Raw genomic sequence first — 14,949 nt, 5'->3', positions numbered from 1 at the left:
ATATTAAACTTCATGCTAAAGTTGGTATTTGTTAATATTATGTTGTATTACTATTATTATTTATTTATGAGTAATTTGTTACTCAGTTAATAAATGATAATCAAAATATTTTTGGGTTGCTGTTTGTTGTTCTTACCAGTGATATAAACGCCTGTGTACAATTTTATACTTTTCATTCCATCTTATCTCATAGAAAATTATAAAAAACTTTTTCAGATTTTTTTTAATATAAAGCAGCTTTGGACTAAATGGGTTAAATAAGCGAAAGTGGATCTCTCACTAAATGATCTGATTCAGTTGATTAAACAAACGCGCACCAGAAAAAGAGGTTATCATGCAGGAAGTATTTAGCAATTCGCAATCTTTTAGAAAGATCTAGCTATGTCTTATTGGTTTATTATAAACAATATACACATATGTGGAATATTTTATTACAAATTCAATTAGGAAATATTCATAACTTTGATGACACATTTCAGACAAGTTATTAATTAGGTATTAAGTTATTATTAAGGTATTATCATCAAAAAATTTCGTTTTTAATTTTGATATATTGTTTATTATGGCGCGCAGTTCATAAAACAAAGTAATGACAAAAAATTTACAAAGTAATGACAAAATTAGGAGCAGAACTAACACTTATAATTCCTAAACTTTACTTTTTCGTAACTAAGTCCTATGAATATTCATTGTCACTAGATTTGAGATCCTGGGAATTTGTGATTCTCACAAATTGTCTAAGACATTACTAATTTTATCTGCATCGATATTTTTCGGTTTCAATCTCTCTTTAAAATGAGAAAGACCCTTCTTTGTCGTATTTAAATCTTCCATGGTAATCAAACCGATGGCTTTTAATGTTGTGTTTTCTAATCGATTCTGAACGCATTTTGCAAAATCTACGCCCAATCTCTCGGGAAAAGACCGCTTAAAGCTATTTGTAATACTTTTTGGCAAAGTAGACGAACGTAAGTAAAAGTGGTTTAATTCTCTGAACCATTTTCGCATTGCTTCCTCTGTAATTATTGCGCGTGATTTTGATAGAGCCTCGGGCTCTCGAAAGGCAATATTGGCGTCTACAAAATGCTTTAAAGCACTTATCCCCAGGCGTGCCGTCTTTGAAACGTGTTCGTCTTTTGTATGTATTTACAATGTGCTACATGATTAAAAAAGCATAAAATTATCTTATAATCGTTTCCAGTATTCGCGTGAAGACATCTTGATTGTAAAAAAAAAATCTTGACATCTTCCGTACATTGAAATTCTTAAAAATAAAAAATTTACCTAATCTAAATTCAAAGAAACTCTCACAAACTTCTAAACAAAGTCATTCTATCTTCTGGAATGCGATAGGAAACAGGAAAAAGAATCCCTAACGTCGCCTTTACTATTTACCTTTACTTAGGATTAACGACGAAACTGTCGAAACTATTCCAACTATGTCCACTAGAACTGTGTTTTAAAGTCTATGTATAGTAAAAGTGTTTGTTGTCGATCGTGTTTCGGAATGCGACTAGTTTATAAATAAAAGAAAGTGTCCTTATACTCGGGTCGTATAATTTAGCTTAACCGTTGACTTCGAGACGAATGTATCGACGTTCGTTCCGTTCCACACGTGATTGTATAGCACGCGTTCGCATACAATCAATACCACTCTAACTACGCGGGTTCATGTAAATTTCACGTGGCTTCAGTGCAACCACCTCTCACGGTACATCTACGTGCCGTACATATTGATTTTACTTGCCAATGAGGTTCTCAAGAGATTTAGTTACTCACCTTGAAAGCCATAAATTCCAACAAATGAGTTTTTGTTTTAATCTTGTTATTTTTAAAATTATCTCAAAATAAACGATTATCTTAATAATACTTAATTATCGTCAGAATTTAGATAAGTTATAAATAATTTTACAATGTTTTAATTTCCCCATAAACGATTCTGTTATAAGCAAAGATTTCAAAATTATTTTTTGATGAAAATATTAAACTTCATAAGATTCCCATAAGCTTTATTTGGTCCTAATTTAAAGTGTTTTAATCATAAATCAAGATAATTTTAAAGAGTTCTAAGTAAACACTATAATTCGTGTTTACAAAACGTAATAAATTAACACTTAGTGCGTTTTTTAAGCAAACAGATCCGATAAAACACTCGGTTAACGCTCTCCTAACATTAATTTTTTTTTTTTGAGATTATGTACACGTGGTTTCGTTCAAGTGTAACGCACAAGAAAGCAAGTGCAAGGTCTTTTTCAAGGAAGAATTTTCGAAAGTACTCAACTCGGGAGTTCGCTTAGAGCTTAACGTTAATCGAATTCCTTTGAAAGCGTTAAATTATAGCACGTGAGATGTGTTTTAAAGATTATGACTACGACGCTCTATAAACGGTGCTTTGTAAAATTAATCGTAAAACGGCATCTTATACCGTTCCGGAAAGATGTAAAAGGGAAGTTAAAAGTTAAATATATATATGGTGGTCTTTAAGTATTATCTCTTAATTAACATCGCGAAATTAGTTTTAAATTGGTGCTAATAAATTTTGTTGTGTAAAGAGATGAAATTAAAGTCTTAATAATCGGTTATCAATTTTCTGATTTTAATTAATCCGATGAACAAAATTAATTTTTTGTTGATTTAATAAAATTCCCCATTTAAAAGTACAAAATAAAACTGGATTAATAATTGTAGTTATAAATTAATTTAAAATAATTTAATGGTACAATGAGAAGCTGTGTTGAGGAATTAAAGGTGCGGTAAATTGGCATTTAATCTTTTTAAATGTCACGGAAATCGGTCAAGCGTTAAACCGTAAACTTCGACGTTCTGCGACGTGCATTTTAAACGGCAACATCGCTTTTATACATAAACACTTTCTATCTCTATCATCGTTTTAATTCGAAAATCTCATTACAAATATAAATTTCAAATCTCATTTTATCACTTACCCGAACAAAAGGACGCTTTGGTAAATCATCCAAGCCATCGACGATGTCGTTAGCACTTTCTTCACCCATTTCGCTATCACTATTTTCCCACTGATTAGTCACAAGAAGGAATTATTTAGCAATAAAAACATGTGTATATAAAGACCACTAAAAAATTAAAATTAACTTCGTAATCAATAAAATTACCACAAAGTCAAAACCACAAATAATTAATTAATAATGTTATTTTAGCGAATTAATAATCTTTTTTTAACTTTTTGTTATGTTTTGAATTTTTGTGCAGGTCTCGGTCGACCTACATTCAGTGTCAAGCGCGGAAACCAACTGTGGAAAACAATACCTGGTGGTCGGACCTGGTGTTGTATCTACACTCCCGCGGTGACCTACCTATTCTATTGTGCAAGATGACTGTGCGCAACACATGCACGCTCAATTGTATAAACAAATAGGAGTAATACCTTAGTAATAATGTAACAAACCCGGGTAATAAAACATTCTAGCGGTTGCACAGATAATTCGTTGTTTTTGAAAGGGGGTAATAGTTTTGATATGTATTGAGAATTATAAATAACAGTGACTAATTTGCATCTAAATATGAATCATTACGACTTTGTCGAATACGTTGTGAAAATGGATCAGGTGATAAGATAAAAAAAAGGAGAAGCTGTGATGGTGAAAGGGATAGTTAAACTTAAAATATTTCAAGAATTATGTCTGATTAACAAAAAGTTTAAAAATTTTAAATCTAATATAATTTTATTCTTGGAGAAGGATGCAAGTATTGGCGTATGCCGACGACTTAGTAGTGATCGCGAAGAAGGTGGGTGCATGAGATGAAGACAATGATACGATCTCTGGTAGGCTATTTTAGGGGGAAAGATTTGGAGGTGAACGTAGACAAAACGAAGATAATGAAGTTTTGTAAGGGGGGTAGAAGGAAGACTTTGGATTGGAGATGATAGGGTAAGGTGATCGAGGAAGTGGGGGAGTACACATATTAGAATGATAGCAGTGAAAGCGAATGAGATTAGGAAACAGGTCTGGGGATGGAGGGAGAGGTTATTTGGGAGGCATGTGAGCAAAAGGAGGATAATGTTTGATAAAAAGCGTTATGATGTAGAGTTGTAGAGGGTGGAAGTATGGGGATGGCAGGAGCAAGTGTGTTGAGGTTGGCTAGACAGACGTCGGGGTATTTAGTTAGAGAAGAAATGAAGAGCGGTGGGTTTTGAGGAGGGGGTGGAAGGAAGAGCGCATTGTAAAATCCTAAGGGAGTGCCGCAGAGAGATTGAGGCAGGGAAGGGTCGTTATGGGAATCGAGAAAACGTGGGGTACTCAACGGAAGAGGTGAACAGGAGAAGAGAGGAGGGGATTGAGCTTGAGACAACTGAAAGGCAGGGATAGGGATGTGGGAATGTAAGAGAGAAGGACTGAGATAAGGGAGAGTAGATATAACTCAAAATACGAGGAGATTATAAAAGAGAGGCTGCGGAGTACTTGATGGCGGAGTGGGTTATTATTACTGATATGTGAATTATGTATTGCAGTCCACTATAAAATGAAAGTATATCGAACAGTGTCAACAGTTAGTATCAAGGTGATAAAACTGGAGGTATAAGTACCTAGTTATAGGCCAATAAGTTTACACAATTGCAAAGAGAATCCCCATTTTAGACAATAAATAATATTTTAGTGGTGCAACAAATGATAAAAATATCGAATGAACCCTTTCCAATGAGCCTGCTATTTGTATTAGAAAAGGCGTTTGACAGTGTAAGAACAGAAATAATTTTGTAGATCAAACATTCATGTTAACACTATAAAAGAACGGTAATCTTAGCAAATGGATTGAGACAAGATGCAGAATTATTCTACGCAGTATTAGAAATAATGTTCGTCGAAGAGCAATGGTTGAATACACTAAGGTTTGCTGATGACATAGATAGTGCTTATAAGAAAGAATGAAATATAAATAAAAAAAAATATTGAAAACAACATCGCGGGAAGGAAAACAAACTGGACTCTGTTTGTGGAAGAGAAATTGAAAAAGTGAACCATTAGATATGGTTAAAAAAATTACCAATAACAACACAGGAGAAGAAATAGTACGGAAATGGCAATGGAATGGCAAATGACAAACAAATACAAGGACATATGGAAAACAGACATAGAAGCTGAAAGAAAGAAAACTTGGTAGAAATGTGTGTTCTCTTTGTCATGATTTATGGATGCGAGACATGGACATTAACCAGTAAAATAATGCAGAAGATCAGAGTAATAGCAAGAACAATGGATAGAGGGATGATTGGAATTACGAAAAAAGATAGGAAGGTTAAGGAATAGATTAGAGAAAAGTCATGATGGGAGATGGACTGAGAAAATTTTAGAATGGCACCCAATAGACAAAAAGAAAGAAAAAGGAAGCGCAACTGCCAGCTGTAAGAATGGGTTTAAGAAACGCTGCGCTGGTGTAACCTAGCATAGAGTAGTTTGGAATTGACTAGTATGGAACCGACTACCTGAATTAATCACGAACATACGAACTCAATCAACAAGTATGGGATGCCACCGAATGCCATAAATGAGAATGAATATTCGAATTTACTTTAATAAGTGATATACATGACAAATTAAATTTACGAAATATTTAAAATATTATTTCAGTTTTTAATGAATGTACAGGTGTTCCAATTTCGATGTCCGCATAGGCTATCTTCGAAACTAAAAGAGATAGAAAAAAAGTAGCTTACATGTCATGATCTCGTTTTTCGAGAAAATGCTAATGTCGAAAACTCCGAACAGCTATCGTCTTTTGTTTTCGCCCTATCGGCAAAAACTGAAAATTTTGCAAAAACGACAGTCGCGAATATCTCACTTATTATCAAAGATGGAGTATTATAAATAAAACATTATATGGGCAACTTTTTACGAAGAATTCAGTGGCATAGGTAGAATTTTGTTCCCATCTTTTATTTTCGAGATTTTAGACGTAACTATATTTTTTTAAATGGAAACCATTGTTAGCTATAATCAAAAATAATTTGTTATTTTCTTCTGATAACAAATACAAAAATACAAAAATTTATTTTGTTCTATCTAAAACTAATGTATGTATTTAAATAGAGTTGTTTAAAGTTATAAACTAATTTGTATGAATATTTTCGAATGTCTAAAATTGTCCAAACTTTGTTCGGGAAAATAGAAAAACCTATGAAAGCAAGATATTGGAGGAAATTAAATACTAGCTATTTGTACTTTGAATAACTTTTTTATTGCAGTTTTGTGGTATTATTTATAGTTATAGATTATCACTATATTTATAATGTATTTTATCAGATAATATTGATAAAAATTACGTAAGGAATATTTACGTTTTACATAAGGAAGCCGAAAACTAATAAAAACTAAAAAAACTATAACAAGTGATGTTCTTTTTATGTAACAAAAGATCCGTTAAAAACCATTTCGTTTATCTAAAATCTAAACGAAATATAAACCGTTTAAGACGTCTTGCTATACATAAAGTGGCCGTGGACCGAATTATCAAAATAGCCTTCTACAGAAGTTGTGAAAATCCAATGCAAAGAATGTTCCTAATTGTTTCGGAGCATCAGATGGAAATCATATTACTAGCTAGACCCTTCCAGAATAACAATTAGTTATTCTTTAATTACAAGAAATCGTTTTCTGTTGTTTTGTTGATGCACATTACAATTTTATTATAATCTATGTTGCTACATAGGGCTACATTGGGAAAGAACAGTGATGGTGAAATGTATGTAAAATTAAGTCTAGGAGAAGTATTTCAACTTAACATTTTATCAGTACCACAAAATGCTGCTTTGCCAAATTTAACTTGACACTTTGCATTTTGACACAAAAGTTTAGGATTTATGACAAAAAAATTCAGATTAAACCAGAAAATGTCTAAAGACTAAATGACAGAAATTCTCATCTTAATTACAATTCACTTCTTTTTGTTTTTCTCATTTGGAATCGGGGATAACGAGTTTACTTCAGAATCATGATTATTTGCAATTCCTACAACGTTTTCAAATTTTTCGTTGTTTTGTGCTTCTCCAGCTCCTATTTATTGTTCATTCAAATTTGGCTTTTGATTCCGTTTACTTTTTCTCATAAAATATATTTAAACTAATTCCATTTATTAATTAATTCCATTTGTTGCAATCCCACATATTTCTTTGATATTACTTTTCGGTATTTACTTTTTACGGTTTATATTTTCAAAAATGTTTTTTGCCACTTGTCCGGTAATTCTTGCCGATTTATAAATCGATATAGATTCATGCATCGATGAATAATGAGATTCTGTATCTTTTTCATCTATTTGTTTGTTTCTTCATCTTTAATATTATGGTGAATATTATTAATAGTGGTGGTCGTGTCGAAGGAACAACCTCATCTTCTATTTGTATATAATAACCCTACATACTTTCCATTGAAATATTCTGTATATGTCTAAAAAATGTCCTTCAAAATAGCATCATCTTTTCAGTGCTTTACAGCATTATGACGCAGGTCCAGTTGAGCATGAAATCTTGACAATGCTGTTGAGCACTAAAAAGGTGATGTTTTGCAGATCATCTTTAACGCTATTAATCCATATTCTGACTAATTAAACAGTGCTCAGTTATTCTGGGTTCGTAAAAGTTAACAGCTCAGCTTCTCAGCGGAAATTAAACTATTAAGTATATCAGGTCTATTTCACAATACTTTTACAACCAAAACAAATCATTAATTGCAAGATATACAATAAGATTTGTTATGAGTCATAATTTTGAAAGATTGTAACAATATTTATTTAACAAACTTCGATGTAAGTAATAAAACGATATCATAAAGTCAATAAATACTTTATTAGACAGATAAATGGAAGATAGTTTAAGTATGGATATAGTTTGATGTTAGTTAAGCGTTTTCGTTTAATAAGAACATTTAAGACGGTTTTCTCACGATAAGTGAAAAGGTGTTGAAACGAAACTCATTGTTGGCTAATCTAAATCTAATTCACAAATCTAGCACAAAAGTAAAAAACGAACAAACAAAAAAAATGTCCTATTTTCTATGTTAAGACATTCAAAGGTATTTAATCTAACAAAAATCTATGATAGAAATATTATAATAAATCTTTAATTTTATTTTATATTCTACTTATTCTTTGGTGGATACTTTTTTTTGATTTATTTTTTAATTATTTATTTCTTTTGAGGTAAACATGTATATTCATCAAAGTTAACACACATTTTCCGGACTTATTACAATGTATAAGGACGATATGTACGGTTTGGATGGACTAAATAACATATTATCAAGGACAATTATTATTATGTCGATAAATCATCACAGCTTAATAATTAAACTGATACTAATTTTTAATTAATCGACTTTTAATACATTAACGTAGAATTTGCGGCATCTTCTGGAACGCAAGTTGGGATTGCGTTCGACCACTTTCCGTTCTTCAAGCACTTCAGCATCGCCGCACCCTTCAACGATAATCCTTCGTCGCAAGTGAAAGTAATGTTTTCACCAATTTTATAATAGAATTTTACGGACGACATTCGACCGCTAATCGTCGTTCCAGGATAAGAACAAGCTTGCACACCTGCAATTAAAACAATTTCAAAATAATTTATTATTATTCTTTTTTATTATTTTCATGAAATATAAAAAAAAATAAAGAGAAAAAGAGAAAATTGTGATTAAAAAATCCTAATAAAGCTAACGAATGTGCGAAGGAATTGCGGTGAAAGTTTCTTGTAAACTATCAGGTTCAAGGTAGTAATTAAGTGTTATTTCTTAAATTGAATTTTTTTATAGCGAAAGAAAAGAATGAAAACAGAAAATATTTTTTGGTTTGATTCATCAAGATATTATCTGAAACAGTGGCAATCTTTTAATTTGTCTAAAACATATCTACAAATAAGTACACTTAACGTAATTGACAAGTTTATATCTTGTATGTGAATTAGAATCAAGATTAATTCGATATGTTATTGTAAAAGACGAAAATAATTTTGATTGTATCAATGCTTTTAATAAATATGTAGCTGTTTCGTTAATTTGATTTTATTTGATGAAAATAGTAAACACTCTTTATTAAGAAAGATGTTGTATTAAGAAAATATTTCGATAAATAAAACAGTGGTGATAATTATGTAAAAAATTCAATGAAATTAGTACAATAGCATGTACAGGGCCGGCGCAGCACAGAATACAGAATCATTTTCTATGTAGTCCAATTTAATGAACTAATAGCATAAATGAATAGGTAAAATATGAATAGGAAAAGAAATTTAAAAACTCTTTATAAAGAATAACATTGTCTAATATTTTATTAATTCTAAAACATAATCGTATCGTTACTTTGCGTGCTTTCTCTTGTGCAAATAATGAAATTAATTCACAGAGGTCCAGATTGTAAGCCAGTTCTTGCTCTATTGATATTGTCGCTAATCCAACTAATCTTTCTTCAGTCATCGTTGAGCGCAAGTACGTTTTAATTAATTTCAATTTAGAAAAACTGCGCTCTCCACTTGCTACAGAAACAGGGAGAGTTAATAAAATCCTTAACGCGACGTAAATATTAGGAACGCTATTCTGGAGATCATGCCTTAAAATGAAAAGAAGAACTTCAGATGGGCCCATTACTTTTGGAAGTCTTCGAGACACACTTTGAAGTTCCCAGCATAAGTCTTCTCCATCAATGTCTTTACAGGAATTATGCGTTAAGGCACTTTCAAACTTTTTGCATTGCATAAGAATATCAGCTTCGTTTTTATCCTTTAAGTTAAAAATATCGTAAAGAAACCCAAATAAAGCACAATACTCTTGCATTTGATTAAATCTTTCCTGTATTGCATTTACTGCATTATCTATAATCATATTATAGAATGATATTTTATAGTTTTGTTTGGGATCTTGTATTGATACACCTTCGGCTTCATAATCAAACTGTTTTTTAATTTTCCTTCACCTACTAGGTGCATTAGGAAAATTTGCATCAATATCGAGTTCGTTTGCCAGAAGTGTAGCATCTGATAAATTCTTTTCGAAGTTTTCATCTGATCGACAACTTACAAGATAATTCTTTGTAACTTCCAGCTGTTTCGTACATACAAATATGTCTGCATTCTTATTTTGCAGTAATTTGCTTGTAATGTTGATTTCGAAAAGAATATTGTACCACGTAATAAGTGACACTAGAAATTTAAATGTACTTATACCATCTGCAATTCCTTTTGCTTCCACGCGCATGATGTTTCCACTGTAACCTGCTGGATTTGGGTCATTATAAATATCCATAAGGGCGTCATATATTTTCGAAATTTGAAATCGCAGCGGCTTCAACGCATCGATACGGCTTTCCCAACGTGTATCACTCAGGGGTTTGATAGTTAAATTTGCTGCATGTTTTTGAAGAATGTGCCAACGTTTTCTAGAACCAGCGAAAAAAGTATAAATTTTTTGTACAATGTTAAAAAAACTTGTAGCCTCTAGGGAACAGCTCACAGCATCATTCACCACTAAATTCAAGGAATGGGCATTGCATGGAACAAAGAATGCGCGTGGGTTTTTTTCAATGATTTTTCGTTTAACTCCATTTATTTTGCCCTTCATGTTGCTTCCGTTATCGTATCCTTGCCCTCGTAAGTTATCAATTTGTAATCCCATTTGTTCGAGTTCATCCACGATTGTTTTTGATATGAAAGCACCTGTTGTTTCTTGTAGTGGCACAATCCCAAGAAAATGCTCCCGTATGACCACGTCAGGTTGCTGTGTTTCTTCATCCATTACATCAACAAATCTTATTACAATTGCCATTTGTTCCGTATGACTGATGTCAGGAGTACAATCCAATATGATTGAATAATATTTGGCTAATTTAGCACTATTCAAAATTTTTGCTCTTATAGCTCGTGATAGCAGTTGTATAAGTTCATTCTGAAAATCCTTGCCGAGATAATGAACAAATAATTTAGCATCTTTAACTTTTTGCAAATGTTCATTCATGACTGGATCGAATAATGCAAGATATTCAATAAATTTTAAATAGTTGCCGTTATTATGGTCATATAATTTATCCACCCAAAGTTCTCACCAAGGCTATTAAACGATGTAAAATTTGTTTCCAATAGCTCTCCTGTTGTTTAATTTTCTTTTGGTGCATGGCGTCAATGGTTTTATTTTCACGTAGGCGAACTTCTAATTCTCGCCAAACTTGACAATTGTCATTGTGATTTACATTGCGCTCATGGGAAGAGAGGATGGTGCTCATGTTTTTCCAGTCGTTACTTACTTTTCGGCACAGTGAGGTATATGCAGATTTTAGTTTTTTCTTGAATAAGTTGCAGCAAAAACATACAACTGTGTTATTTGAAGGAGAATAAACTACCCATTTTCTTGGTATATTTTCTCCATTACACATTTGTCTATTGAAGTGAACCGTGGTAAACCTACGGTTGTTTTTATCTTTGGGAAACTGACTTGGAATATTTTGTTGAGGGCCGCGTGAGACAATCATTTGTTGCAAATGATCATTTATAGAATCAGGCCAGGTACCAGGATCGTCATAATCAATGGAAACGTATGCCGATGTATTTGATGTTCCTTCATCCTTTAAATTTTCAACGTGTACTGCTTCTGTTACCTGCTCCATAGTAGAAGTACTGCATTCACTTGTCTCTGTTAGAATATCCGTATTTTCTTTATCTTCTCTTTGAAGAAAAACAAGGAGAAGAGATCTTTTTAATTTGGCACTTTCTTTCTCTTTTTCCGCTTTCCGTTTTCGGTTTTGCGGCCCAGAAGGTCGCTTAGGCTTACTAGCATCAGCCATGACAGTTCTATTGAAAGAATACTTTGATTATTCTTGAAAAGCGAACATCACCTATTGCAAGTGGTATTCATAGAACACTTTTGGAGGAAGACATCGATAGGTTTTTAACAGAACGCAGAACACCGTAAACGACATTGAGAAAAATTTACAAGAATCGATTTTTTAACTGCTTTATCTTACAGCATGTTTTTTTTGTGGGCAAGAGGTTTAATGAGTTTTCATTGAAATAAGACAGTTATTAAAAAACAATTTTTGTGAAATTTTCTCAGTGTTGTTTACGATGTTCTGATGTTTTAAAAATCCATCGATATTTTAACTAATTTTAACATCATAATATTTTCACACTTACCAAATGTTTTAAATCACAACACAATAATAAAGGTTTTTTGGAAAAATGCGATCCGACTACACGTAGAACTACTGCTAAATTTTATAGGTTAGCTATTTAATTCTAGTGACATTTCTTGCGTTGACGGTGGTACGTATTACACTGGTATTCCGGGGTTCCCGTGAAAGCAATAGGAAGTAAGGTTATATTTATGTCTACTTCCTTTAGAGACATTAGAGACCATTAGAGTATGTAAAAAAGATCAGGCAATACACTAATTGAAAACCACGTTAAAATTAAAAATATTATACATAGTCCTTATAGTCCGGTCGAGTATGTAATACGTACAATTGTTAAAGGTTGCCTAATACAGTGGTCGCTTTTGTTAAAAATTTGGCCCAATTAAGATTAATTTAAGAAAGTGCAAAACTTTTGGCTTTTTTTCTCGTGCGCCAAAATTTTGCGCCCCCCCAAACTCACGCGGCCTAGGCAACCGCCTAAATTTCGCTTATGTCGCGCCGGCCCTGAGCATGTATACTATTAATTAAGGACAAGTCTCCCAACAAAGCGTTTTATTAGCAAAGAGGTAATCAACCCATGAGATGTTACAAGTGTTATTACAAATGCGTGACATGCACAGATAATGAGTTCCTGATCTTAATCCAAACCAAGTTTTGATAATAAACCTATTTTTGTGTGGTTTCTTACATTTTGGAAGAGGTCCAGACCACCTTCCATTATCTTGGCAAGCAATAATCGGTTGTCCTTCCATCATATAATCGGTGTTGCAATTAAATTGGACTACATCTCCAGCTTTGTATGGCCCAGTTCCTTGAATGTAACCATTTTCCGGCGATCCTGGTTGATCACATTGAACTTCTATATACACAAATTAAAAAAATAATTAATAATACAAAACAAATGGTGATCAATCACAATTCCAGGAAAAATGTCTAAAAAATGTGAATATAAAAAATAGACCGCAAATTAAAAATGAGTAAAACACAATTGGGAAAACAGAAAAAGAAATGATGAACTGGAAACTGATTACAAAAGAAATCAAAAATAAGTACAAAATCAAAAAACAACCATCTTTTACTACAAAATAGAACATACCTACACATGTAGGATATGGGGTTTGCCATTCACCGCTTGTTAAACAAACGGTTTCTTGGGCACCCCTCACACCAAAACCTGGTGAGCAACTAAAAAGTGCTCGTCCACCAACTTCTCTAGATATTATCGTTACCCTCAAATGCGGGGGAAGAATACCACCGACTTCGCCGCACTCAATACCTATTTTAAGAAGGATAACTTTGGCATTTTTTCGATGGGATAAATACGTAATAATGTAGTGCTCATTTGGTGTAGAAAAAAAAATGTGTAGAGTAAATTCTTGTTAGATAATAAAATGGTGCTATAACTATTGCTTGATTGACGTGTCAATTACTACCTAGTAATGGTAATCCAGGGTGAACGACGACCCTTCGAGAGACATTGCAATTTTCTGCATTAATCATTCTCGCAATCTTCTCTACAAAAAAAGAAAGAAAAAAGGAAAACCTTAAGAAGATTTGAAAAATTTTAATTGATCTGGATGATTTTAGTGATTTCTCCCGAAGGGTGCATCATTTTAATTTAACGAAAATAATTTTCTTAGTTAATTTATTGTAATTAATTTACCGCAACAAGGTTTGCTTTTTTAATATCAAAGGACATTTACCCAAGAATGAATAATAATAATAAAAGTGACTATACCCGATATAAAAAAATTCTTCACGTTTTTCTTTATGCACGTTAAACACGTGACCAATAACGCGTAAATAATCTGGCCGTACTTGACTTAACACGTAAAGGCTATTATTACCACGTTCTAGTACATAATTATAAACTCAAAATTGTTATGGTGCAACATTTCTCATGACCGCAATTACGGTTAGATCAGCATTAATTCAAAGTTATTGTTCGAAGGTATATGCATTTCTAAGATAACATAACACACCTCGCGCATTCCTTAGATAACTCTTATTGAAGAAAACCCGGTTGATATCTAAACGATTTCAATGTACCGTTCGATGGGGATAAAGTGAATAACGTAAAGGGGCCGTAAATACCCTTTTTCGATGGTTAGTTATAGAGAAGTAGAATTGCTTTTCTACGATGTTAAGTGTAATTAAGTGTAAACCGTGGTGAATAGAATGAATGGTCGAGTTAATTGAAATTTATTAATAAGATGTGGTAGCTTACTTTCACAAACAGGGAACGGTGCACTCCAATTCCCGGAGGGGAGGCAAGCAACTTCGGCCGTACCAATTAATGCATTTCCATTAACGCAAGTAAATTTTAGCCTGGTGTTCATCTTCGTGCTTTGAGTGTTTACTGATAAACCTCTTCTTTGAGGAATTACTGGGCAATGAACAGCTGTAAATGAAAAAAATATTGTAATATGTTTTTAATAACATAAAGGCACGACATAATCAAGAAGTTTATAGTTTTACTTTTATATTATTGTTCTATAAAACAGATATTGATTACAATGAGACTTGAAAGAGGAGAGAACCTGGGAGGATACTGTAAAGGTAAGAAATGAGTTAGACATAAAAGACGATAAGCATGCATGGCAAGAATGAAAGTATACAAAGAAGAAAAGTAGTGAAAAGGGACAGGTAACAACAAGAACACACTTAACAGTAACTAGAAAAGGAAAGAAAGACTGAACAGAGAGGAGGGTAACTGGTCTTGGTGATCGCAAGAATGACACTTTTAGTAAAAAACAAGACTAAGAAGAGAATAAAAGTAGTGGATAAAAGGAAAGAAACTGG

At 32.6% G+C, this 14,949-nt stretch overlaps 2 protein-coding genes across 8 annotated transcripts in view; both read right to left on the bottom strand.

The window, feature by feature from the left end:
- LOC111413189 (GTP-Rho-binding protein rhophilin) overlaps positions 1–3,276 on the bottom strand; it is a 112,568-nt gene extending 109,292 nt beyond the window's left edge. The window contains exon 1 of the mRNA XM_071197362.1: positions 2,946–3,276. Coding sequence (XP_071053463.1) covers positions 2,946–3,014 — 69 coding nt within the window. The 5' untranslated portion in view covers positions 3,015–3,276. The remainder of the gene's footprint in view (positions 1–2,945) is intronic.
- A 4,524-nt stretch (positions 3,277–7,800) lies between these two features.
- Positions 7,801–14,949, bottom strand: part of LOC111414597 (Hig-anchoring scaffold protein) — a 41,809-nt gene continuing 34,660 nt past the window's right edge. For 5 of the 7 annotated variants that reach the window (XM_071197268.1, XM_071197271.1, XM_023045986.2 and 2 more), the window contains 4 exons: positions 14,375–14,548; positions 13,244–13,423; positions 12,836–13,006; positions 7,801–8,568 (listed from right to left, as the gene is read on the bottom strand). In XM_071197268.1, the coding sequence (XP_071053369.1) occupies positions 8,351–8,568; positions 12,836–13,006; positions 13,244–13,423; positions 14,375–14,548 (743 nt within the window). In that variant the 3' untranslated portion in view covers positions 7,801–8,350. The remainder of the gene's footprint in view (positions 8,569–12,835; positions 13,007–13,243; positions 13,424–14,374; positions 14,549–14,949) is intronic. The other 2 variants (XM_071197269.1, XM_023045987.2) reach the window with 1 other exon arrangement.

This window comes from Onthophagus taurus, chromosome 7 (assembly GCF_036711975.1).
Source record: "Onthophagus taurus isolate NC chromosome 7, IU_Otau_3.0, whole genome shotgun sequence".
Classification (NCBI taxonomy): domain Eukaryota; kingdom Metazoa; phylum Arthropoda; class Insecta; order Coleoptera; family Scarabaeidae; genus Onthophagus; species Onthophagus taurus.
This window is presented reverse-complemented; position numbering and strand designations above follow the sequence as displayed.